This window comes from Rattus norvegicus, chromosome 5 (assembly GCF_036323735.1).
Source record: "Rattus norvegicus strain BN/NHsdMcwi chromosome 5, GRCr8, whole genome shotgun sequence".
NCBI lineage: Eukaryota > Metazoa > Chordata > Mammalia > Rodentia > Muridae > Rattus > Rattus norvegicus.
The window spans coordinates 63,215,214-63,241,877 of record NC_086023.1 but is presented as its reverse complement, the minus strand read 5'-3'; the positions used below and the strand labels follow the sequence as shown (position 1 = coordinate 63,241,877).

The 26,664-nt window shown below is 42.3% G+C and overlaps 1 protein-coding gene across 6 annotated transcripts in view; it reads left to right on the top strand.

Moving 5' to 3' along the window:
* Window positions 1–26,664, top strand: part of Rnf38 (ring finger protein 38) — a 108,632-nt gene that overhangs the window by 21,261 nt on the left and 60,707 nt on the right. For 5 of the 6 annotated variants that reach the window (XM_039109235.2, NM_134467.2, XM_017593139.3 and 2 more), the window contains exon 2: window positions 25,829–25,899. The exons of the other annotated variant lie outside the window; for it this stretch is intronic. In XM_039109235.2, coding sequence (XP_038965163.1) covers window positions 25,829–25,899 — 71 coding nt within the window. The remainder of the gene's footprint in view (window positions 1–25,828; window positions 25,900–26,664) is intronic. 6 annotated transcript variants of the gene reach the window in all.

Below are 26,664 nucleotides of genomic sequence, written 5' to 3'. Positions count from 1 at the left end.
CTCAGACTTACTGTTTAGGGGATAGCTTTAAACTTCCGATCCTCTTGTGTCTGCCTCTTAAGTGTGTTAGTTTGCCTGGGGTTGTGCCATGCTGAATAGAGCCCAGGGTTTTTTGCAGGCTAAGCAGTTATTCTTCTAGTTAGGCCTTACACTCAGTCCTGATAATTTGCCTTTTAAGCCAATTCCTAGATGATGTTAAAACTGAGGGTGTGTGTGTGTGTGTGTTGTGTGTGTGTGTGTGTGTTGTGTGTGTGTGTGTGTGTGTGTGTGTGTGTGTGTGTGTGTGTGGTGGAAATGCCTAGAGCCATTGAGGTTGGGAGTAAATGACCCTGAGAAGAATCACACTCTCCATCTTGGCCCCTCTCTCCCTACTTCCCTCCCTCCCTCTCCCATTTTTTTCTTTAATCACCTCTCCCTTCAGAGTAGAGAATCTCTTGAATTCAGTCCCAGCTTCTTTTAAATTTGAGGTAGGATTTGATTGACTAAGATACACAGATTGGCTGTTATGGTTTGCATATGCTCAGTCCAGGGAGTGGCACTATTAGCAGGCGTGGCCCTGCTGGAGTAGGTGTGTCACGGTGGGTGTGGGCTTTAAGACCCTTATCCTAGCTGCCTGGAAGTGAGTATTCTGCTAGCAGCTTTCAGATGGAGATGGAGCTCTCAAATGTACATGCTCACCTGCACATTGCCATGCTCCCACCTTGATGATAATGGACTGAATCTCTGAACCTGTAAGCCTGCCCCAATTAAATGTGGTCCTTACAAGAGTTGCCTTGGTCATAGTGACTGCTCACATCAGTAAAACCCTAACCAAGACACTGGCCTAGGCTTACTCTACAGCCCAACCAAGCTGCTTTGAGTTCAAAGTCTCAGCTTCAGCCTCTCTAGTACAGGCTTGTGTCACCTGCCTTTTTTTAAAAATTGGAGCCTATTCCTACACTTGAGTACTGTTTTACTTTCTGTGGCCTTTTCTTTGAGAAGTCTGCAGCCATATTTGCTAGTGTGCCTTACTTTCTTAAGGTATCTTTAATGAATCAACAAATTTGCTTCATTAAAACAAGAAAAAGTGAAAACTGGGCATGGTCTCAGACACCTAAAGGTCAGGAGTTCAAGATTGGCTCAAGCTATACGTGAGTTAGAGGCCAGCATGGGCTCCTGAGACCTTATCTCAAAGCTGTAAAGAAATAACAGAGACATGTGATTCAGCTAGGTCTTTCACCTTGAAGGTACAAGGCCTTGGAGCACAAAACAAAAATAGATGTAAATAAGAATAACACCTACACTTGTTTGTATTTCATCATGGGATATTATAGCTCTCTACCTTGGAAAGGGTCAGTAACACTCTATCAAATGGTCAAGAACAAAGATGAGTTCTTATTTTGGGGAGAGGGTTCAGACCAGGTCTTATACTGTAGTCCAGGCTGGACTGCTCTCACTGTGTAGCCTAGGCTAGACTTGAACTCATGTCAGTTTTTCTGCCTCTGACTTTTCAGTGCTGGGATTACAGGTGTGAGCCATTGTCCCTGGCTCAAAGGTGATAACTTCTGCAGAAGAGCCACAGGGTGGGACTCTGTCTGGCTCTTCGTCCATCCGTATGTCCATCCATCCATCCATCCATCCATCCATCCATCCATCCATCCGGGACAGGGTCCTATGTATCCCAGGCTGCCTTAAACTCCATAAACAGCTGAAGGTGACCTTGAGATTCTGACACTATTGCCTTCACCTTCCAAGTGCTGAAGTTACATGTTTTGCCACGTTGGTTTTGTTGGTACTGGGTATCAAGCCCAGTTTCATGCATGCTACACAAGCACTGTACTAGCGCATCCGCTTCTCTACCCCAAGCCTCCTGTGCAACACTTTCCTTTTGTTTGCTTACTTGTTCTTGCTTTTTATCCCCACCTTTCAGTCAGTTCAGAGCCAGTGTGACAAGCAAGCAGTCCACTCCATCATGGACTCTCCCAGCCCTGTGTACTGGTTTATTATTGTCTTTATTTATTTGTCTGCATGGTGTGTGCATGTGTACAAACACTCCACACAATGTGTGGAGCTCAGAGGACAACTAGTAGGATTTCTGTGGATCCTGGGGATTGAACTTGGGTTCTTGTAGGTGTGTGGGCAAAACTTTACCCACTGTCAAATGTGTGTTGTAGCATGTACTTTCCCACCCCAAAGCAAGGTACTCAGGCTCACTTGAGCTCACATAAGTCAGTTTGTCTTTAAAGAATTTATTCTTAACTGGCTGTGGTGGTGCGCCCCTTTAATCCCCACACTTGGGAGGCAGAGGCAAGTGAGTTTGAGGGTAGGCAGGTCTACAGAGTGAGTTTTAGTGTGGTTAGGGCTATGTAGAGAAATCCTGTCTCAAAATAGATAGGCAACAGGCAAAAGGAATGCACTCATTGCCTTTGGTTACAAAAATAAATATTATGAAAAATGTATACATTTGTAACTGGGAAAACAAAAGGCATTGTATTTGAGTTCTGTGGAGATCAGTGAGAACGGCTGTGTGACTTATTCCTGTAGTACTGCTTTGTAAATTCTATGCATATGCAAGTTCACAGAAAGTGGGCTGGGATTGTATTTGTTTGTGCTGAGGATTTGTTCAGAGATTTTTGTATGCTAAATATGAACCATGCCACTGAGTCTAGGCCTACATATATACATTAACTTTTCTCATTAGTCTAGTTATCTGTCTGGTTCTTAAATGTTCCATTTGGTCGCATGGGTAATACACACTTAGAAACATTGACATTTTGCAAGTTTGCAGCTCAGTAGTCACCACAATGTGTAACCGAGCAAGTAAGCAAGTGGAGGATTACAAGTACCTCAGGAGCTGCCATAGTGCCCACCCTCTCACTCCCTTCAAACAAACATCTAACACCTTGGCTGGATCTTGGGTTCTGGGTATGCAGAGCAAGGCTCTGCCTCACAAAAACAAAAACAAAACAAAACACCAAAACTACAAACAGTACTCTTTACATTGAGCTCCATATTCCCACACGACACAGTTCACTCTCATAGAGTATCTCTCACTCCTATCTAAATTAGAACACATTTTCACTCCCAAAGACAGCCCTTACCCAGCAGCGGTCACTTATGTGCAGTCCTAGGCTGTCCTTAGATTTGCCTGTTCTAGACTTTATGTAAAGGAGTTAGAAAAAAATATGCACCTTTATGAACAATGACAGTGCTTTATTCCTTTTATTTATGGCCAAACAATATTCATTGTATGAATAGATCACATTTTATCCAGACAGCATTAAGGAATGGATGTAAATGTCTCAACCACTGGACTCTCCTGAATAAGGGAAGGTTTATATGAGTGTATGTCTCATTTTCTACTGTGCCTATAAATCTGCCTTGGAGCAAAGTTACTGGGTCAAAGGTAATTATGTTTAACCCCGAGGGGCTCCCACACTCTTCCAACATATCTGTATCTTTATGTACTTCCTGCAGCAGCACATGAATCTCCTATTTCCTCATCTGTGTTAACATGTGTTGCTCTGTTTCAGTGAGTACACGTGGTAGGTCTTGTTTTCTTTTGTATTTAGTGACTGATGGTGGTGAGGGTCCTGCCTGCATTATTGGTTCACTTAGATGGAGGCTTCCTCATTGTCAGGAACAGAGTTAAAAGTAGTATCTTTATTCCTTAAAACTTCAAGACAAGTGTTTTAGTGCCTCTGTATTTCTCTACTGTCTTTATTTTTGTAAATATCATTTGGAATTTTTATTTATCTTGTTTTTTTATGTTCCGTGTTTTTTTGAAGATGACTTTTTTAAATGCCTCATGCCATTATGTAGCCAGACTTACAAGTGGTTGGATTTAAATGTATTTTAACTTGTTTTGATATTTCCTGTCTCTGTCTGTTTATGCGCCCGCCTCCTCCCCCTCCTCCCCTCTTATTTTCGGTGACAGGGTTTCTCTAACTGCCCTGTAGCCCTAACTGCCCTGGAACTGGTTCTTTAGACCAGGCTAGCCTTAGAGTCAGAGATGCGCCTGCCTCTGCCTTCCAGTGCTGGGATTAAAGGTGCACCTCCCCCCACCCCGACTTTCTTAAGATACAGTCAGTGCAAATTAGTCCATTTGGTAGGTTGCCTGGATCTAGTTCCCACAGAGTCTGTACTATAGGTTACTTGAAGAGATGATCTGTATGGCACATAATCCAATGCAAACAAGATCTCTAAGCCATGACTGAGATTTCTATTTCAGCCAGGTCTGTGGTGCTTTACTTGAATCTTAGCATTCAGGAATCAGGCAGGTGAATGCCTGAATTTGAGGCCAGCCTGGTCTTCATATTGAGTTCCAGAATAGCCATGGGTGCATAGCGAGACCCTGTCTAAACAAACAAAAAGATTTTATTTCAGTGACATAATCGAGAGCGTTATTTTCTCATAACTTGTTGGTATTACAAGATACCATTTTTGTATGGTTACCTTCTGAAGAACAGAGAAAGGCCTCTTGCAGAGTCTGAGTCTTCATGTGTTTCTTGGTGATTCGAAGGGGAGCGTGGTTATGTGGTTGGAAGAGCTACCCAGGCCCAGAGCATTAGCACATTGCCTGGTTCTGATGGGCTGGGATAGTGCTGCTGGGGGTGGGGGTGTGGAGCGTGGTTCTTGCCTAGCTAGCTGGATTGGAGTGCAGGGTCTGGAGCACGAGGAGGATTGGAAGAGCGGATCGAGGTGGAATTGTTTACCCGCTTCCTGACTAATGTTGGGGAAAAACTTGGCTGCTGGGGAAGTTAGCCGCCTTCAGCCCCTTCAGCTCGATCCTTTCTCTCCTTCTGAAGTTGTTCTGTCATCAGCGAGTGACGTACCAACTGAGGGGCACCAGGCCACTTCTCACTGGGTCTCTGGACAGATTTTACCTTCCCAGGGATTCCAGTCTCTTAGCTTCTGTAACTGACACTCTTTTGTTCTTGGAGACAGTATCTTGCTCTGTAACCTAGACTGGCATTGAACTCAAGATCCTCTTGTCTCAGTCTCTCCAGTGTTAGAACTATGTTTGTTGTACCATCGAAATGCAGTTTTGAGACAGGCTTTTGTGTACCCAAACTGATCTGAAACTTACTATGTACCCAAGACTTTAAGTTCTTCTGTTTTTCTTTTTTGTATTTACTTGTGAGCTTATCTATTAATGTATATATTATATGTCTATCTAACTATCATTTATCTGTTTTTGGTTTTGTTTTTGAGATAGGGTTTCTCTGTGTAGTCCTGGCTGACTTGGCACTCTTTCTGTAGACCAGGCTGGCCTTGAACTCACAGAGATCTAATCTTCCCCCTTCCCCCCAGAGTGCTGAAACTAAAACTGTGCACCACCACTGCCCAGCTTGTATGAACTTTTTAGTGGGTCTCTTCACCGTCTCCTCTTCATCCTTAGGACTTGAGCCTGTGCCCTCATCTCTTCTATGTTCTTTTTCTAGATGACAGCATTTGTTGCCAGGGAATATAAATACCACTTACATGATGAGAATTCTCAGATTTGTTCTTTACAAGAAGTTCATACTTTATATGCCCCACACTATCATTATCCAGGCAGACTACCTACTTCCTAGTGTTTTTCATCAGTGACACTCAGTTGCTTAAGCTGGGAAATCTGGGAATCATGTGGCAACTGCAGTTTTCTTGTATATCTCTCTACCACATCATTCTCCAAGTCCTTCTTTCCCCTCCCCCCCTCTCTCTCCCTCCCCCATTCCCCTCCCCACCCCCACCCCCATCTCCGTGTGTGTGTGTGTGTGTGTGTGTGTGTGTGTGTGTGTGTGTGTGTGTGTGTGTGTGTGTAGGTAGCCCTGCTGTTCTGAAACTAGCTCTGTAGACCAGGCTGGCTTCAAACTCACAGAGATCCTCCTGCCTCTGCCTCCGGAGTGCTGAGATTAAAGACATGCACCACCTTCTGGTTTAAGTCCTTTTCATTCCACCTCCAAACCTTGTAAACCAACAAGTGGGTAATTGTTCTTGTCCCTAAACCTGATGGCTTGTTTGATATGTGGGACCCACATGGTAAAAGGAGAGAACTGACTGCCAGCAAATTGTCTTCAGACGTCCCCACATGGCACACCGAGAACATAAAACCACAGCTTTGCTGCCGTACACCTGGGAGTGCAGCTCTGAAAACGCCGAGGAAGGATGATAGGACCCAGGTCAGCCAGGACCCTAGAGAGACACAAAGCTGGCTTGCGTTTTTCTATTTCTTCCTGTTGAAGCCACCCCCCACCCATTATGTTTGAACTTGTCCAGTGTTTTTTCAGTTTCTTTCTTTCTCTGATTTGAGACTTTAGCTCTTGCTCATCTTTGAGCTCTTACCCACCTTCCCACGCCTCCCCTTCTTACTGCCCTCCTCCTTTCCCCACTTCCCCCTTTCCTCCCTCCTTGTGGTTCTGAGTGTTGAGCCCAGTGCTTTTGCTTACTAGGCTGTGCTCTACCACTGGTCTGTACCCCTAGACTTCATGTTTCCTCTTTCTCTTTTTGGAGGAGCAGTACCTGGGAAAGCAATATATACTCTTAAACACAGAGCCATTTCTCCAGCGCCTGACTTTGTTCACATTTGTAGCTGTCCAATGACAATAACACACTTTGCTTACCAACTTAAATACAAATCCTAGTGTCCTTTCCTGTTTCCATGATTTAAAAAAACAAAACAAAACAAAGAAAAAACAAAATGGAGAGATGGCTCAGCGGTTAAGAGCACTCACTGCTGCTCTTCCAGAGGTCCTGAGTTCAAATTCCAGCAACCACAGTGATGGGATCCAGTGTTTTCTTCTAGTGATTCTGAAGACGGCTACAGTGTATCATGTACATAAAATAAATAAATAAATCTTTAAACCAACAAACAATTTTGATAATGCAATCTAAGTTTGTCAGACTCACAATTCCAGGTCAGAGGCCATCCCTGTAGAAGTAGAGGCGGCAGGAAGTTAAGAAGCTGGTCACATCACATCCACTGTCAAAAGCGAGCAGAATGCACGCATCTTCATTCTCCTCTTACTTTCCTCACAGCTTCAAGATTCTCTGCTCTAGGGAATAGTGCTATCTATAGTAGGCACATATTTCCACTTCAGTGAACTTAGTCTAGAGAATCCCCACAGACATTTTCTCACAGATCAGTCTGTTTACCCAGTCCCTTATTGAGATTCTCTTCCCAAGTTGTTTCAAGTTGACAAAAATCATGATATGCAGCCTTGACCATCTCATGTGTAGCTGAGTGGTGGTGGTGCACACCTTTAATCCCAACCGTCAGGAGGCAGAGGCAGGTGGATCTCTGGTTTTTAGTCCAACCTTGTCTACATCCAGTCTGCTGCTGTGGACTATCAGAAGCGGCCCCATATCTCACACCAGGGATTAAAACAAAAGCATGTCCTTATGACACTTCTGTGTTTTTTAAAGAAACCAAAACCCCAAAACTGACAGAAGTTCCAGGATAGCCAGGCTACTCAGAAAAGAAACCATGTCTTGGAAAACAAGACAAAAAGAAAGAAAATCCGATGTGTAGTTACAGGACTTAAGATAGCATGTCTGTAATTGTACAGATGGTAGATTAGAAAAAGTGCCCAAGGAGAATGGCTCAAAGGGTAAAGATACCTGCTGCCGAGCTTGAAGACCGAAGTTCAACCCCAGGTCTCAAGTCGACCTCTAACCTGCACTTACATGCCATGGCGTGCATATCTATACAGAACCACACACATACACAAACTAAGTCAAATGTACTAAAATGTAAAAATACTTGCTGGCTGGTGAGATGGCTCCATAAAGGCTCGCACTGCCTCCTGATGAGGTAGACCTGAGTTTGACACCCGGAATTCACGTAAAGTTGGAAGGAGAGAACTAAGTCTGCAGAGTTCTCCTCTGACTTCTGTTCTGTCAGTTTAGGAATTTCTTTAAAAAAACACAGAAGTGTCATAAGGACATGCTTTTGTTTTAATCCCTGGTGTGAGATAGCCCAGCTTCTGATAGTCCACAGCAGCAGACTGTGATTTGCCTCGTGCTCTAGTATGATTTTCCAGCTGGAGACAGTGTCAGTTCCTGTGTGACTTTGGGAGTTAGGGTGTATAAATGCTAGGCCCAGTGAGGCAGTGTGGGTTGTAGGTTGTGGGTTGCTGTTTGTCGCTGTTTGTCACAATGTGTCGCAGTTTGTTGAGTAGTCATGTGCAAAGAAGAAACAACAAGAAATTCGATATCCTGATGGTGAAGCTCAAATTTTGCTCCAAGGAACTCGATGCTCCTAATCAGCAGGAAGTTGTCTAATGATGATGTCCCATTCCCCTACCCAGGAATTCCTCTTCTGGGTGTGGACACAAGAAAACTAAAAGTATAATTTTTGTAAAAACAGATGTTTGCAGATCATTCATTATTCAAATAGCCTAGATGTGCGGATATCCCAAATGCCTATTAACTATGACTGGGCACATAAGGTATGGTATGTCTATGCCATGGAGTCTTACTTAGAAAACAAAATGAAGTTCTTGGTGCATGTCACAGCATGGATGAATTTCAAAACTTGGAAAGAAACTAGGTAAAAATCCCCCTTCCTCTCTCCTATGTTTTCCTTATATAAGATATCTTACATAGGCAAATCCACTGTGGCAGAAATGATCTGCTGCTTCATCCAGAGCTGCTGGAGAAGATGAAGAGGTTGGATGACTGCTAATGGGGTGTGGGATTTCTTCTTGGGGTAAATACTCTTAGGAAAGAGCTGCGAGCAGTGTATTACTATGAGTGTTCTCAACAGGGTGAATTTTATGATGTGCCACTTACACCTCAGTAAGATTTTAAGTATTAATAATGCTTAGGGTCAGGCATGGTCACTTACACCTGTAATCTCGGCTCTTGCTTGGTAAATCGAGGCAGAAGGATTATGGAGAAGTTCATGCCAGCTTGTAGGCCAGTGTAGGTAGGCCCTGCCTTGCTGTAGGACTGCTGGGATTACAGACACGCACTGCTGTCCTGACTCTATGTTGGTTCTGGAGTTTAGATTCAGGCCTTTGTGCTTGAGCAGTGAACCATCTTCCCAGCCCAGTTTTTAGGTTTATAAGTTTATAGGTATGTTAATTTTTATAGTACTAGGGATTGAATCTAAGGCCTTACACGTTAGGCAGGTATTGTACCACTAAGCTACATCTCCAGGCTTTTTTTTTTATTATTCTACAAGGTGTTTTCATATACTTTGAGCCTATCTACCCTCTAGTTCATCTCCTTTTCCAGTTCCAGGTAGTTCCTACTTTCATGTCCTTTATCTATCTATCTATCTCTCTCTCTCTCTCTCTCTCTCTCTCTCTCTCTCTCATACACACACACTCTTTGTTTCACATATGAGAGAGAATGTTTCTCTGGTGTTGTCTTATGTCTTATCTTGCTAATATAATCTTCAATTCCCTCCATTCCCAAACTGTATGATTAGGACTGTGTGTGTGGTGTGTATCTGTGTGTGTCTGTGTGGCTGGCTGGCTAGCTAACTCTACTGCTGGCACGGAACTCTCCTTAATCACTTCTGCCACAATTTGCCAAGTGCCGAGATTACAGGTGTAAGTTACCATGCCTGACCCTAAGCATGATCTGCTTTTCTTTGCCTCCCCAGTATTAATTAGGACAAGTGTTAGCCATCATATCTCAGTTTTTACATGGGGTCTGGGAATCAAACTTGGTCTTTATACTTTTACAGCAAGCACTTTACAAACTGGCTATCTCTTCACCCATATGGCTTTTAGGGATGGTCTTAACTCTGTAGTCCATGATATCCTTGAACTTGAAGCAGTCTTTAGTTTCCCAGTTGCAAAGATTATAGGCATAAATCAGCATATAACACTTCATAACCCAGGCTAGTCTTGAACTTGTGGAGTAATTATGCCCCGTCTTCCAAATGCTGGGTTTATAGGCGGGAGCTACCAATTTGGCTCGTCTTACATTCTTTAGACTAGCCATTGTGATTAGAATGAGTTGGAATTATCCCCAGCGCCGAGTGTCATTGTTTTGAGGTTGTTTGTTTGTTAGATGAAGCAGGATCTAGTGATAGTCTAGGTTGGCTTTGAACTTTTAATCTTCCAGTTTCCCCAGGGTTGAATTCTAGATTTGTGCTACCATGTCCTGCTTTCAATGAAGGTTTTGAGACAGGATCTCATCTATATCTGTCTGTCCTTATCCTCTTGCCTCTACTGTCATAGTGCTGCTATTACAAGCATTTATCACTGTGCCCTAGTTTATATGCTGGGGTTCAAACACAGGGCTTTGTACAACTAGGCAAGTGCACTACCGATTTAGCTATGTCTCCAACTTTCAGCATAGTTTTAGTTTGAAATTTCCCCATGACTAAAGATGTTGAACATTTTTCTTGCTTTTATGAACTGATTGTTTGTCTGTCTACCTACCTATCTACCTACCAACCTACCTACTTATATACCTACCTACCCACCCACCTACCCACCAACCTAGCTACCTACATACCTAACCTCCCTACCTATGTCAAGACACAGGGTTTCTCTGTGTAGCCTTGGCTGTCCTGGAACTCACTTTGTAGACCAGGCTAGTCTAGAACTCACAGATATACACTTGCCTGCCTCTACTTCCTGAGTGCTGGGATTTTTTAAGCTGTGCCCAGCTAAGGACTATTTATTTGTGTTTCTTTTGAGAAGTTTCTGTTTTATTTATTTCTTATATTATTTGTTCTTTTGAACCAGAGTTTTTGAGTTCCTCGTGTATTTTGTGTTAATGACCTTATGGATGAATGGTAGTTGGTGAGTGTTTTCTCTCAGGCTGCAGTCTGTCTGCTCACTCTTGTTTCCTTTTTTTCTTTTTTAAAAAATTTGTTTATTTGCTTTATAAATATGAATACACTGTCACTGTCTTCAGACACCCCAGAAGAGAACATCTGATCCCATTACAGATCGTTGTGAGCCACCATGTGGTTGCTGGGATTTGAACTCGGGACCTCTGGAAGAGCAGTCAGTGCTCTTAACCACTGAGTCATCTCTCCAGCCTTCTTGATTGTTGGCTTTGTTGCATTGAGCTGCTTAATTTGTTGCAGTCCTCATTTGTCAATTCCTGTTAATATTTCCTGAGCCATTGAAGTTGTATCCAGAAAATCATTGTCTGTGCCTCCATTCTGAAATGTTTTCCTGCCTTTGATCATTTTGATCGATTTTTATGTAGAGTGAGAGATAGGAATCTGATTTCAGTTTTCTTCGCATCTAGTTTTTCCAGAACTGTTTGTGGAAAAGACTGTCTTTTCTGCAGTGTATGTTTTTGTCCCTTTTGTTGAGAATCCAGATAGCTTTCATTGTGTGGTTTGTCTGTGTGTCGCATGCATGCTGTGTTTGTTACTACAGTTCTGGGGTAGAATTCTACGAAAGGCACTGTCTCCTCCAGCATTGCTCTTTCTGTCACAGCTCTTAGGTTGTTTGGACTCAGGTGTGCTAATGTATGAATTTAAACCCAAAGATCTTTGTCATGAAATGGATCTAGATAAGTAATTTTCTTGCTAAAAAATAATTTGGAATTGGACATATTTGTTATTTCAGCTTTCAGGAGGTTGAGTCAGGAGGATCTTGAATTTGAGGCAAGTGTGGGCTACATAGCGATAACCTGTCTTAAACAAAACAAAACATAGGAATGGTGGTGTGTACCTATAACCTCAGCGTTTGGGAAAGAAGAAGCAGGAAGTTCAAGTTCAAGGCCAGCCACCCAGCATCTTTACCCTAAAGCAAACAAACAAATAAAAAGCAAAGATGAAAGGCCTCGGTGGTAGGTGATTTGCTAAGTAAACATAAGTTCTAAACTCAGTCCCCAGTTACTGTCCCCCAAAAATTGAGGGTTATTTGGTATCAGATTTAAACTTTTAATTTTGAAACTGCAAGGTAAAGTGATGATTATTAAGTCAGTGACATGATCACTAGTTTAGAGTCCTTATCTTTTCCTAGTTTATTTTGACAGGATTTCTTTGTGTACTCCTGGTTGTTTCTAGAACTCTGTTTTTGTAGACTAGACTCAGATAAACCTGCCTCTTTCTCCTGAGTGCTCAAACTAAAGGTATGTGTTACCACCACCAGATTTCTTTACTTTAAACATTTTCCCTAACTTTATTTACTTAAAGTTTGTATGAGTTTAGTTATTAGTCTTTTTTTTTTTTTCGGAGCTGGGGATCGAACCCAGGGCCTTGCGGTTGCGAGGCAAGTGCTCTACCACTGAGCCAAATCCCCAACCCCTAGTTATGTCTTTAAATGTCTATTTTCTATGATACTCCTTGGGACTGAACCACATAGTAAATAGTAACTCTACTGCTGATCCATTCTTCAACTTGTCAGTATGCTCCTTAAGTTGAGGGGAACTAAAAGTTTCCTTATCTGTGCTGGAAAGATTGTTGAGAGCACCGGCTGCTCCTCCAGAGGACCAGGGTTCAATTCCCACACCCACATGGCAGCTCACAACTCTTAGTAACTCCTGCTCCAGGGGATCTCACATCCTCACATAAATAAGTATAAAAATAATGGCCTTAAAAAAGTTTCATGGGGCTGGGGATTTAACTCAGTGGTAGAGCGCTTGCCTAGCAAGCTCGAGGCCCTGGGTTCGGTCCCCAGCTCCGAAAAAGAGAAAAGAAAAAAAAAGTTTCATTATGGGCTCAGCGGTTAAGAGCACCAACTGCTCTCCCAGAGGTCCTGAGTTCAATTCCCAGCAACCACATGGTGGCTCACAACCATCTGTAATGGGATCTGATGCCCTCTTCTGGTGTGTCTGAAGACAGCTACAGTGTACTCATACATTAAATGAATAAATAAAACTTTTAAAAACGTTTCATCATATAGATGCTGCTACTTTTCTAATTTTTAGCAATGGTAAGTTAGTTTTTTGCCTTCCTTCCATACCAGCTGTGGGCAGCCATGACACTCTCTTGCCACCCGGTGGCAGCATATCATAACTTGAAAGTTAAAAAAGTCATTCGAAGCTTTATGATTTTCTAAAAAGTTCATGGTGAGAAGTTATTGACTGATACAGATTTTTTTTTTTTGGTCTGGGATAATGAAAATGCTTTGGAAAAAGCAGCTGTTCACACACATGAACATGACAATCCCGTATTATCACTTTCAGTGGTTAAATGGTAAAGTTGATGTTATAGGGTATCACAGTTTAAAATCAGGGACATGTATGACAGCGTATAAACACATGAACAGATTGCACAGTGTAAATAGTCCTTAGTAACAACAGTTCTTAGCAGTACCCTGTCCGTCACACCTACTGTCCAGGGAAGAAAACAGACCAACTTTAAGTTACACTTTCACAATTATACCTAACAGAACTACCGTAAATACAGCATGGCGGTGTTAGAACCCCTAGGACAGTGGTAAGTCTGGAGAACTTCATTAGCTGAGAAACCTCGGATCCTTTGTAAACATTTTCTTTTTCTTTTTAAAGATTTATTTATTATATGTAAGTACACTGTAGCTGTCTTCAGACACCAGAAGAGGACATCGGATCCCATTACAGATGCCTGTGAGCCACCATGTGGTTGCTGGGACTTGAACTCAGGACCTCTGGAAGAGCAGTCGGTGCTCTTAACCGCTGAGCCATCTCTCCAGTCCTGTAAACATTTTCTAAAGTTTTCAGTCATGTGTAGTTTTAGCAGCAGCAGCAGCCATTCCTCTGTGTTGCCTTTTTCTTCTCTTCCATATTACTTAAAACATATATTCCATTTCATTATTTTCTGTGTATAGGTATTTTGCCTGCACATATGCCTATGCAACTAAATATTCTTGGCATGTCAATGCTAAATTCATCAAAGAAAATTTCCAATAACATAAAGTACTCATTCAGACTACCTACACCAAAGGGAATGCTCTTTGCATCCTTGAGTGTTTGGTCGTGTTTCTGACCAGGAGCAAGTAGCCTTGACAACCACACATGTTCCTAAGCTGTAGCGCAGTGTATGCCAATGGAATATATTATTATTCCACATCTAACAGATGCTTAAAAATCATTTTCAAGGGCTTGAAGCAGCTCATTGGGTCAGGGCACCTGCCACTGAGTGAGAAGACTGACTTCAATTCCCAGGACCATGTGGTGGATAGAGAAAACTGACTCCAGGTTACCCTCTGACCAACACGTTCACAATGCAGTGTGTGTGTGTGTGTGTGTGTGTGTGTGTGTGTGTGTGTACATTTGTGCAAATGCATGCATGCACATACACATAATTTCCAGTGCTTCATTAATATTTCTATTTGAAAATTAACACACAAATCATACATTTTTCTTCACTAAAAATTAGTGGCATAAAAAGTCAAATTTCTGGGAGATTTTAACACATTAGTAAACTTTTTCTTAACTTGCCTTACTCTGTGTTCAGTGAAATATCTTTGTCTGTTGGCATTCCTAATCTGCACTAGCTTCTCTCATGACAAGTTTGCTTATTAATGGTGCTGTGGAAAAAAACATTTCCCTCCCAATATCCATTATTAACTAGTTACAAGTGCTTGTAGACTGATTCAGTTATGGAGGTTTTTTGTTTTTTGTTTTGTTTTTTTTTTTGTCATTGTTTGTTTGTTTGTTTTGTTTTGCTTTTTTGAGACAGGATTTCTCTGTGTAGTGTTGGCTATCCGGAAACTCACTCTGTAGACCAGGCTGGCCTTGAACTCAGAGATCTGCTTGCCTCTGCTGGGATTAAAGGTTGTGCCATCATATTTAGCCCTGAGTTCAAGGTCTCCCTGGGCTACAAGAGAGCTTCAGGATAGCCAGGGCTGAATAGAGAGATGCTGTCTCAAAAACAAACAAGTAAGCAAAAAAAAGAGTTAACCAATAGGTTTGGGGTTATTTTTTATTTTTTTATTTGGATTTAGTTTTGTATTTATGATATCCATTTTCAAGATAAAATCTAATGATTTTCTGAATTTTGTTGGTATCTTTGTAGAGGCTCTCCTTTTATCTTTAATTATATTAATCTTTGCCTTTCGATTAGACTGGCTAAGGGTTTGTCAATCATAATTTCTGAAGAACCAACTTCATTTCATTGATTCTTTGTGTTATCTTTGTTCCCATTTAATTTCTGCCCTGATCTTGATTTCTTTTTATCTATTGACTTGGGATTTGACTTAATTTTCTGTTTTGAGGGCTCTAAGCTGTAATCATTATTTACTTGAGCTTTCTCTGACTCTTTCTGTCTGTTTGTTTGTTTGTTTGTTTATTTGCTTGTTGCTATTGTTGTTTTGAGACAGGGTTTCTCTGTGTAGCCCTGGCTGTCCTGAGCTCACTTTGTAGACCAGGCTGGCCTTGAACTCACAGAGATCTGACTCTGTTGGTATTAAAGGCACATGCTTACTTCGCTGGCTTCTTAAAGTTAGCTTTTAGAGATTGCACTATGAACTTTCCTCTTAGGACTACTCTCATCACTATATCCTGTAGGTTTTGGTATTCTGTTGTTTTTATTTCTATTTGATTGAAGGAGATTTTTTTCATTTCCTTTTTTTTATTTATTCAAGGATCCATTTGCTATTCAGGAATGGGTTTAATCTTCATGAGGTTGTGTGTTTTCTAGGGGTTCTCTTGCTGCGTTGTGATTAGATAGGCTGCAAGGAATTGTTCTTATATTTGTTGAGGCTTGCTTTGTCTCGAAATACGCGGTCTATTTTGGGGAAAATGGGCTGCTGTGTATTCTGCAGAGTTTGTATGGAATGGCCTATAGATGTCTGTTAAATCTACAGTTCATTTAATTTGGATATGTTTTCTATTTTTGATATAATCTGCTAGTCTTTGCCCCCTTTTTCCCCCTCAAAGATTTACTTTTATTTTGAACCGTGTCTGCCTATGCCTATGTGTAGCTTTGTGCATGTGATTGCAGGTACCGGAGAGCCCAGTGATGTGGGACCCCTGTCTCTTGGTTGGGTTATTGTTGAAAAGTGAGCATCATGTCTGGGATTTGTTGACTTGGTAGTGGTTTTTTTTTCTTCTTTTTCTTGCTTAACTGTCATCCTAGTGTGGTTTATTCTTTTTTCTTTTTTTATTGGATATTTTTAATCTATATTTCAAATGTTATTCCCTTTCCCGGTTTCCCGTCCATAAGCCCTGTGTGGTTTATTCTTTCCTGTGGACTTGTGGATGGATTTGTTTTTGTGTTCAGTCCGAAAAGATTGCTGTAAGTATTTTCTGTGGCTGGCTTGGTGTCATGCATTCCTTTAGCCTATTTTTATCATGGAAAGTTTTTATTTCTCTTTTAGCTACAGCAGACAGACAGCTTTGCTGGATATAATGGTCTGGACTGGCAGCCCAGTCAGAACCCCCTGTGGCCTTTAATATTTCAGTTGAATAATCTGCTGTTAGCATGCCGGGTCTGCCTTATAAGGTACATGTGTTTCTTGTTGCTGTCCACTGTCTTTGTTCTGAGTGTTTAGCATTCTAACTGTAACAAGGGACAATGCTTTTCAGCTATGTTTCTTGGTGTCCTAAAACAAATCATACCTGAATTGGCACCTCTCTTTTCAATGTTGAGAAATATTCTGTTATAATTTTTTTAAAGATTTATTTATTTTATGTATATGAGTGCACTGTAGCTGTCTTCAGACACACCAGAAGAGGGCATCAGATTCCATTATAGATGGTTGTGAGCCACCATCTGGGAATTGCTGGGAATTGAACTCAGGACCTCTGGAAGAGCAGTCAGTGCTCTAAACCGATGAGCCGTCTCTCCAGCCTTTGTTTTGTTTTTTGAGACTTGGTTTCTCTGTGTAGCCCTAGCTGTCATGCTCTGTAGATCAGGCTGGCCTCAGACTCAGATCCACCTGCCTCTGCATTCCAGGTGCTGGGATTAAAGGAATGTGCCATCATTGACCAGCTGTTAATAATTAAAAAACAAAACAAAACAAAAAAACCACCCTACATGTTTAGTACTTGATTCTTCATACTTTTATTTTCAGCATCTGGAAGCAGAGGTGAACAGGTCTCTGTGATCAGTTCAAGGTCAGTCAGGTCTATAAATCAAGTTCCTTCCTACACAGAGAAACCTACCCCCCCCCCCCCAAACAAAACAAAACAAAAACTTGATTCTTCTCCTCTGCTATCTACTCACAGAGTGGATGTGTCCTAGAGTCCTGCTAACACCATCTTTTTCTGGTTTTGATTGTGTTAGCTACTTAACTGTATTCAGTTTCTCAACCATGTTTACGTTTTCCCCGCAAAGCATTTTATGATTAACTTTATTCTGTATGTCTTTTCCTCCCTTTCTTTGCTTCTGATTTGCACGATTTATTGCTGATTTAAGTTTGCATCTTCTGACATTTTAGAATGGAAACATCATGATGTAACATGCTGTTTACTATAGTGATCTGGTCTGTCCTGGTGCTAGGAGCCACACCCGGGCCCTTGTACATGCTGGGCACATGCTCTGCCACTGCCAGATCCCAGCCCCAGCCTGTGGATTGTGAGCCCTAGTGAGGCCCTGCGTGTTCTGCCCGGAGTGTCTCATTCTTTGCTTTTTTCTTCTGTAAGTGTTTGGAATTGACCCATGACCTTATGTATGATGCACACAGACTTTATAACCGAGCTATATTCCCACCTGAGTGTAGGAAATCTTTTTTTTTTTTTTCTTTTTCCAGAGCTGAGGACCGAACCCAGGGCCTTGCGCTTGCTAGGCAAGTGCCCTACCACTGAGCTAAATCCCCAACCCGAGTGTAGGAAATCTTAAGCGATTGTTTTTATAAAGGGATTTTTGGGGTCCTGGGATGATAATGGCTGAATCAGTAACCTCCAGAAATGGCTATGAAGAGAAAGAAAACTGGTTCTTTTAAAGACATTTTTATTTATGAGTGTGTGCATGTCTGTATGAGTGTGTGCCTTGTGTGTGCACATACCCACAGAGACCACAGAACATAAGACTCGCCGGAGCACAGGCGCGTGTGCTGGGAACTGAACTGGCATCTTTTGGAAGAACAGCGAATGTTAACTTCTCACCCATCTCCAGTCCTCATTATTTAAAATTGATTGTGATTTTGCATTCGTTGTTTTGGTGGGGACACCACAGTGCTTGTCTAGAGGTGAGAGGACAGCTTGCAGTTTGTTTTTCTACCGTGGGTTCTGGGGCTGGACCTTCGGTTGTCAGCTTGGTGGCTAGTGTCTGAATCCACCCACTAAGCCATCTCACCAGACACAAGTAGTTTTTAGGGTCACAGTATGAAATGATACTAAGTTTCAGGTTAGGGTCACAGTCTCCTTTTGTTGTTTTGTTTTGATTTTTTTTCTTTTTCTTTTTAGATAGGATCTTGCTATGTAGCTGACTGGTTAGAACTTGGTATGTAAATCAGGGCAGCCTCAAACTCCTTCCTCTAGGTAGATCTCTATGTATTTTGGTCTGTATAGCAAGTTCCAGCCCAGCTAGGGCTACATAGCGATATCCTGTCTCAAAACAGTATTTTAAATAGAAAAATGGCTCAGTAGTTAGGAATGCTTGCTGTTCTTCCAGAGGACCAGAGTTCTGTTCTAGCACCCTCATCAGGTCTCATCTAGCTACTTGTATCTACAGGGGATGGAACACCTTCTTCTGGACTTAGAGGGTGCCCACACATATGGCATACATACACATAGACAAACATGCATACACGTAACTTTAAAAAATTTCCCCTACCTCCTGTGCCTCCTACGGGCTGTGATCAAAGCCTGTGCCACCACACCTGGGCCTTTGGTCAAGTCTCTAGTTCTAGAGCTGTGTAGTTGTGTGACTGAGGAAGTATCTAATGAAATAGCATGAGATGAGGCTGAGAGGTTGGCAATTAATTTGAGGTGAGGTAATCAATACTGAAAAAAAGAATACTTGAACAGGTAAAATGCCCGAGATGTACCCGCTGATTCTCATAAGAAGACTGGCTATGCTGTACTTAGTTGAGGTCACAATAGGTATCTTCCGGGTTGAACAGAGATCATTGTATAACCACAGTCATGTCTGACAACACAGAGAAGGGCATACTTTCCCACCCAGCCTTGCCCACATCCCTGTGCAGTCAGGTCCCTGCATAGAGGCGAGTATCGTCAGAGCGCCATGCCTTTCTTCACTCTTCTCTTCTGCTACTTTCGCCCTCTGGGAGCTGTGCTCCCTTCTTTTTTTTTTTGGTTCTTTTTTTAACCCAGGGCCTTGCGCTTCCTAAGTAAGCGCTCTACCACTGAGCTAAATCCCCAGCCCCGCTGTGCTCCCTTCTTATCTAGTCACTATGGCTGCCAGAATCAAAATGACCTGCCGTGGGCTTCTCAAGGCTGTCAGAGGTATTTACCGGAAGGTTAAATCAGTATCTAAGGTTACATAAATGTAATTATGTAATTAGTACTTAGGGTTATATAATTTCACTTTAATTATGTGAGTAATAATCTTTTGTTATCTCTCTGTCTCTGTCTCTCTGTTCCTCTGGTTTTGGTTGTGGTTGTGCCATGGCGTGGGTGTGGAGGACAACCCTGAGCATCTGTCCTCACCTTTTGGTTGTTTTACTGTTGCCTATGCCAAGCCAGCTGGCCCCAACTTCCAGGACAGTTCCCTGTCACCAAGCTTGCCCCTCTAAGAAAGCCCCTCATCCTTTGGTAATTCCACGAGTCGAGCTTAGCCTTACGGAAGAGGAAAGTAATGCAAAGACATGTCGCTGTCCCATCATCCCTTTCAAGGATGCTGTGGATAGTTTGTGTCTATTTTTAATTTTTATGATTTTTTTCCCCCTGAGACAGGGTCTCACTATGTAGTCTTGGCTATCCTGGAGCAAACTCATAGAGATCCTCCTGCCTCTGCCTCCCAGGTACTAAGATTAAAAGCAAACCCAGTTTGATCGTTTTTATAAATAAGAAGTTAGTATACTGATTCTTTTGAAGTTTGCATTTTTGTTTTTTTAAGTAACTAGTATATTTTGGTGTTTTTCCACATGAGTAGTTTTCAGAAGAGCTCTAAATAGTCCATAGGGAGACATAGAATTCTGTTCAACCATTTCTTCTGTTGATACCAGTGTTTCCCTGCAACAACTGTGACAGTTTTGGGAGATGTAGAGAAAGGAGGTTGGTACTGTTAACTTTTCTGTTGATTCGGGGGTAACAACTTGGGGCTGGGAGATGATTTAGTGAGTAGGAACACTTGCTATGTAAACATGAAGGTCCAATTTCAAATCCTTGGGGAAAAAAATCTCCCATTAAAAAGCTTCATGTGTGCTGGCTCCAAGTTTAATGACAGTCCCTGTCTCATTGGGAAGAGGCGGAATGGGATAATAGGCCACATACATGGTTTACATGTACACGGGTATGAGCACTGGCACCCCAGACCCCAGAGGAACAGTTTGACCATCTGTGCTAGACAGTGCTAAATTCTTACCTCATGCAAACTTGGTTAACAACCTGTGTTACAGGCAACATACCTTTTGTAGGTATGTTGTATTATATGTACCATGCATGTGTTACTACCCTTTTCATTTGTTTAATCTGAACTCTCTGGAGTGCTCTATGACTTCCATATAAGCTGACGATATTACTGTAGTTTTCCAGTGAGAGAGGCATAGGATGTATAGAGTTTTCCTATGATTACACAGCACTCCCTAGCCTGCAGTTCGGTAGGACTCCCAAGAGTGGGCTTTACTCCAAGAACAACTGAAAATACTTCTGTGTTTTGCTGGGATTGTAACATGATACAGTGATTTTGAAAAAAGTTAGATAGTTCCTCATAAGGTTGGCGAGAGGTGCCATATGACCTTTTTTTACTGTGACGACATGAAGAAAAACATTTTGATGAGGAGAGCTGTATCAACTGGACACTACCAGTAGGTCAAGAAAGATCAGTGTTCAGAATTAACTGACCATTAGGTTTTACACTCAGCAGTCTCTAGGAACATGACGGATAATGTCTTTTGATCGCTAAATGGGATTTTGTGCCCTTGACTCCTTTGATAATTATGTGAAACATGTAGACTCCTCTGTAGAATATTCTTTTTAAAATTAGTGTTTAGGGACTTGGAAGATTGCTGAGAGGGTTAAGAATGCTTGCCCTATAGGTATGAGTGCCTATGTTTGAATCCTTAGCACCTATATAAAGAATCAGGTATGGCTTCATGGGTCTGTAACCCCAGCATGGTGCGGCAGAGGTAAATGGCTCCTGAGATTTTTGTGGCAGCCAGAGTAGCAGAAATTGACTTCTGGTTCAACAACAGACCCAGATTTAAGGCAATAATGTGGGGGGTGATAGAGGAAGATGCCTGGAATCCTGCTGTGGCCTCCACATGGTGCATGCTTTCGCCAAATAGTAGAGAGTGTGTGTGTGTGTGTGTGTGTATGTGTGTGTGTGTGTGTGTGTGTGTGTGTGTGTTTCGTTGCCCATACCAGTGTTTGGAGGCCAGAGAGCGATGTTGGGTATCTTCTTAATTATTCTCTACCCACTTCATTTTTTGAGACAGAGTCTTTGCCCAGGAGCTCAGCATTTCTGCTACCCAGACTCCCAGAGTCCATCAGTTTCTGTTACTCAGTGCTAGGGTCGTGGATGTGTGTTACTTTGCATGCTTTTATGTGGATGCTGGATCTGAACTCGGATCTTTGTTTGTGTACCGAGATCTTTACCCAGATATTTACCCACTGAGCCTTCTCCCGGCCCTCATGGACTATTCATCCATCAGCAATGAGTTAGTATTTTTTTTAAAGATTTATTCATTTATTATATATAAGTACACTGTAACTGTCTTCAGACACACCAGAAGAGGGCATCGGAGCTCTTTACAGATGGTTGTGAGCCACCATGTGGTTGCCGGGAATTGAACTCAGGACCTCTGGAAGAGTAGTCGGGTGCTCTTAACCGCTGAGCCATCTCTCTAGCCCTAGTATTTTTGACATGTCCAGATTTGTTTTTACTTATTTTGCATGTAAATGTCTATTTGCTTGCTCGTTTTTTTTCAGTGCTGTGGATCCAAAACATGGCCTCACACATGCTAGGCAAATACTTTAACACTTAGCTATAGCCTCAGCCCTAATTTCATTTCATTTTACAGAGATAGGGTCTTACTAACTTGGCCAGGGTGGCCACAAGCTTCTGGGCTCGAGTGATCCTCTTCCTCAACATTTGGAGTAGTTAGGACCATAGGCATGTATGTATTCCCATATCCGACTTGTTTGTTCATTCTTGTTTATATTAATATTGTAAGCTATGTAGCCCAGGCTGGCCTTTAACTTTGTGTCAGTGTGTATGTTTATGATTGTAGGCATGGATGTCTATGGAGTTCATAGTACAATCTCAGGTTCAGTCCTTGCCTGCCACCTTTAAATAGGCTCTTTCTTTTTCCTCCTGATACATCAGGCCAGCTAGCCTAGGAGCTTCTGGGAGTGCTGGGATTACAGATGCTAGTGTTCCATATCTGGTTTTATGTGGGTGCTGGGGATTTTAATTCAGCTCCTCATGCCTGAGTGACTTTTGCCTACAGTCCCACCTGCCCAGCCCCACCTCTAACTTCCATACTCCTGTCTTACCCTCCTGACTACTACAGTTCAGATGCTGCCTGGGCCTGGTTCCATATACCTTACTATTCTCCTTTAGAGGAGATGTCTTAGGTCACTGGTACGGGGTTTTCATTTTCTCCAGGACTGGTGGAGCCAGGGTTGCATTATGGCCCCAACCACAGTCAATACACAGTGCTCCACAAGGAGCTTCCAGCCACATTCGATCTTTCTGCTGGGTGACTAATGGGAACAAATAGGTCAAGTACATGAGCTTCATGTGAGAGTGAACTGTTGTCTGTTTGATTTTCTTTTGAAAAGACTTGGCGTGTATTCCTGTCAGTTCTTACAGTTCCCTTTGCCAGCCCAACAGTCTCCAACATGCTGTGTTAATACGAAGCTAGTTATAGGAATATGACTTAATAGCATCTATCTACATTTATTTATCTGGTGTGTGGGGGTGTGTGAGGGTGTTGGTGCATGTGGGGTCAGAGGATAGCTTGCTGGAGTCCTTCCTCTCCTTCCATTGTGTGGGTGCCTGACTCAAGATTTTCAGACAGCAAGTATCTTTACTACTGAACTACCTCACCAGCCCAATTTTACTTATTTTTATTCTTACAAGTAAGATTGTTTTCTTATTTTATTTTACTTTTGAGGTAGCATCTCACTGTGTAGTCTGGCTGCCCTGGAGCTTAATGTATAGACCATGTTGGTCTTGAAGTCAAGGAGCTCTGTCTGATTCTGTCTCAGAAGTACTGGGATTAAAGGTGTAAGCCACCACACCCAACTGTTTTATACAATGCTGTCTTCTAAATGTATAACCAATAGCATATAAAACAAGTGGAGTGATTGCTGCACTGTGTAGATTAGGAAGCTCTTGTGCATCTGAAAAGTTAGCGGGTAAATCTGTTAAGGTATTTTTGCTTTTTGTAGTTTAAAAGTACTTTTTAAAAATAATTTTGTCGGGGCTGGGGATTTAGCTCAGTGGTAGAGCGCTTACCTAGGAAGCGCAAGGCCCTGGGTTCGGTCCCCAGCTCCGAAAAAAAGAACCAAAAAAAAAAAAATAATAATTTTGTCTCGGGGTTGGGGATTTAGCTCAGTGGCCCTGGGTTCGGTCCCCAGCTCCGAAAAAAAAAGAAAAAAAAATTGTCTCTCATGTTAATTCGTGTGTGTATGGGGGTGATGTTGGGCATGTGTCTGAAAGCAAGAGAAGAGCGCCTGGGTGTCTGTCTTTACCTTTCCTCCTGGTTTGAGACAGCGTCTCTCTACCTTTATAAGCCAGGCTAGCTGACCCACAAGCTTCTGGAGATTCTTCTCTCTGCCCCTCTCCTCGAAGTGCCACAGTGGAATGAATCCCAGATACCTGTGCTGCTACTCTGCCCAGCTTCTACGTATGTTCTGGGAATTCAGGCTTGTACAACAAGCATGCTACCTACTGAGCATTCTTGCCTCTCACAGTTTGAGTTTGTAGAAATTATTTTTTAATAAATGAACAAGATGACTATATAACGAAGAAATGTAGTTTTCAAAAGTCTAGGGACAGTCTAGCTAGGATACAGCTCGGTGACAGAAGACTTGCCTGTATGCGTTAGGCCCTTGGTTCAGTCCCCAGCACTGGGACGAATACCAAAGCAGGATCTTCCACCAGGAGGATTAGGGGAGGCAAGCTCAGAGTTGTGGCTGCCTAGTATTTACTGTATTTCTCTCCTAATACAATTTATTACTTAGGTAAATTTCTGTCAGAAAAATAGTTGGCAAGTATAGTTGGCATGCCTTCTGGGTCTGCTTAATGGTTTTTCCGAAAGTCATATTCCTAAAGTTAAGGAAAATGGCTTTTGTTATTCTTTAGTCAATGAGAGAATATGTGCCAACCCCTCCTTTTGAGGCAGGGTCCTCATATAGCGTAATCTGGCCTTGAACTCCTAATCTTGCCCCTACTTCCTAAGTGCTAGGGCTATAGGCATGTACTACCATAGTCACTTTATATAAGCCTATTTTTTATTTATGGCTTTGTGTTTATACCAGCTATAGTGGAGCACACCCCCACACCCATGCACATGTATGCATGTGCGATGTGCGTGCACACACCCACACCCACACACCCACACACACTATACCCCCCAACTCCCAGAATTCCATGTTTAGACAAGATTGAACTCATACTTGTGGTAATCTTCTTGCCTTTACATTTTTTTTCTTCTTTGGGATTATATATTAAAACCAACAACAAAAACTCTACAGTTTCTCCCTAAAATTTGTTTCTTTTTTCCTCTTTCCTTTTCCCTTCCCCCTCCTCCCCCCTTAGATAGAGTCTCACCAGGAGCTATTAATGCTGGGATTAAAGGCTGTGCCACCACATCTGGCTTTATTTTTATTTTAATTATATGGAACTTTTAATTATCATTTTGTGTGTGGTGTGAAATAGGAACCAAACACTGTAGGAAAACTCAGGTGATTAGAACTTGCATAATGGTACACGCCTATAGTCAGCTCAGTCTGGAGGCAGAGAGGGTGAGCTTTGGAATCACACAGAGAAAGACTGTCCCAAATAAACCCCACAGCAATGATTTGTTCCATTTATGTTGTGTTTAAAGTAATAAAAATATTTGATGTCTTTATGGTTTGGTTTGGTTTTGAGACAGGACCTGATGAGATAACTCAGCTGGTCTGGAACCCACTCTGTAGACCAAACTGGCCTCAAATGCACAGAGCTGTCTGCCTCTGCCTCTGTTGCTGGGATTAAAGGTGTCTGCCACCATGCCTAACAATACTTGCAGTCTTATTCGATGTAGATTTTTAAAAGGAACTTACTGTCTCAAAGACAGTCCTTTGTCTTTGAACTCTTGATCTTCCTGCTTCAGCCTCCAAAGTGCATGCACCATCAAACCCGGGTGAACTGTATTTTATGTTGAATTTATAGGGTCAGCCTCAGAGTATGTGTACCCTGAGCAGGAATGGAATTATTCTTTGTTAGTGAGACCTTGCCTTCCTGGAGGATGTGTTTACTTAGGGGGTCTTACTTGGAAAGTAGGCTATTTGCTGTGCCTCAGAGAGGTGAGTCAGGTCTGAATAACCAGCCTTCAGTTTCAAATGTGCCCTTGCACTGTTTGCTGCTGGCTGTGAATCTGTCTGTTTTTCGTGTGTGGAGAGGTCCGATTAGGACCCACAGATTGCCTGACAGCCTGAGCTGTCCCTAGGTGTCACACGTTAGAAGGAGAACCAGTTCCTGTAGATTGTTTTCTGACCCCCATGCATGCGTGTGCGTGCACATGTAACTTTTGAAAATCCACAAATAATCTTGCTACTGCTTCAGGAGCGTGTCTGAGGATTAGATGGGAGAATGGACGTTACGTGAGTCTCTTTAATTGTGGAAGCGGTTTGCTGCAAGGGATTACTGCTGCTTAACTCTCCTTCCTTTTTCTCGTAGGTAGTGTTGGTGCTTCTTTTCAGTGCCAGTCCATCCATCACGACCACATTTGTCATGATGACAGTGACAAGGTGAGGTCCTTGTTGATGTCTGCCACCGTGAAAATGCATGCCACCCTTACTGTACTGCTGGAATCACCTGTGTAACTCTGGACCAAGCCACTGGGTGACTTGAGGGTATAATGTTGATGTGCATAATACAAGGCAGGGTGTCTTAACTGGTTTCTGTTGGACTGCTCCAGAAACCTGCAGCTCAGGCTCAGAAGAGGTGACCTAGGCTTCTGCCTAAGTCCCCGTTTGTATCTCTGTCCTTCCTCTTTCTCTGCACAGTCTGGACGTAAGACTTATCTTTACATATGAACATGTGTTCTCTCAGCAGTCAAGCAATTCATGTGTTTCTAGTTGGGAATAACCCCGACGCTCCATATATTTGTTTCACTCTTACGGTTTGGTTATTGTACTGTCATCATTTTCTTTTTATAAATGTGATGGAGTGTGTGTGTGTGTATACACGTGTGTACATGTGTACATGTACATGTACTTTGGGCCTGAGTTGTTTCTATTTTTTTAAGATTTATTATATATATATATGTATATGTGTGTGTGTGTGTGTGTGTGTGTGTGTGTGTGTGTGTGTGTGTGTGTGTGTATAGTAGCTGTCCTCAGACACACCAGAAGAGGGCATCAGATTCCATTACAGATGGTTGTGAGCCACCATATGGTTGCTGGGATTTGAACTCAGGACCTCTGGAAGAGCAGTCAGTGTTCTTAATCCACTGAGCCCTCTCTCCAGTCCAGTTGTTTCATTCTTAAATCGTGTCCAAATTAATGGTGGAT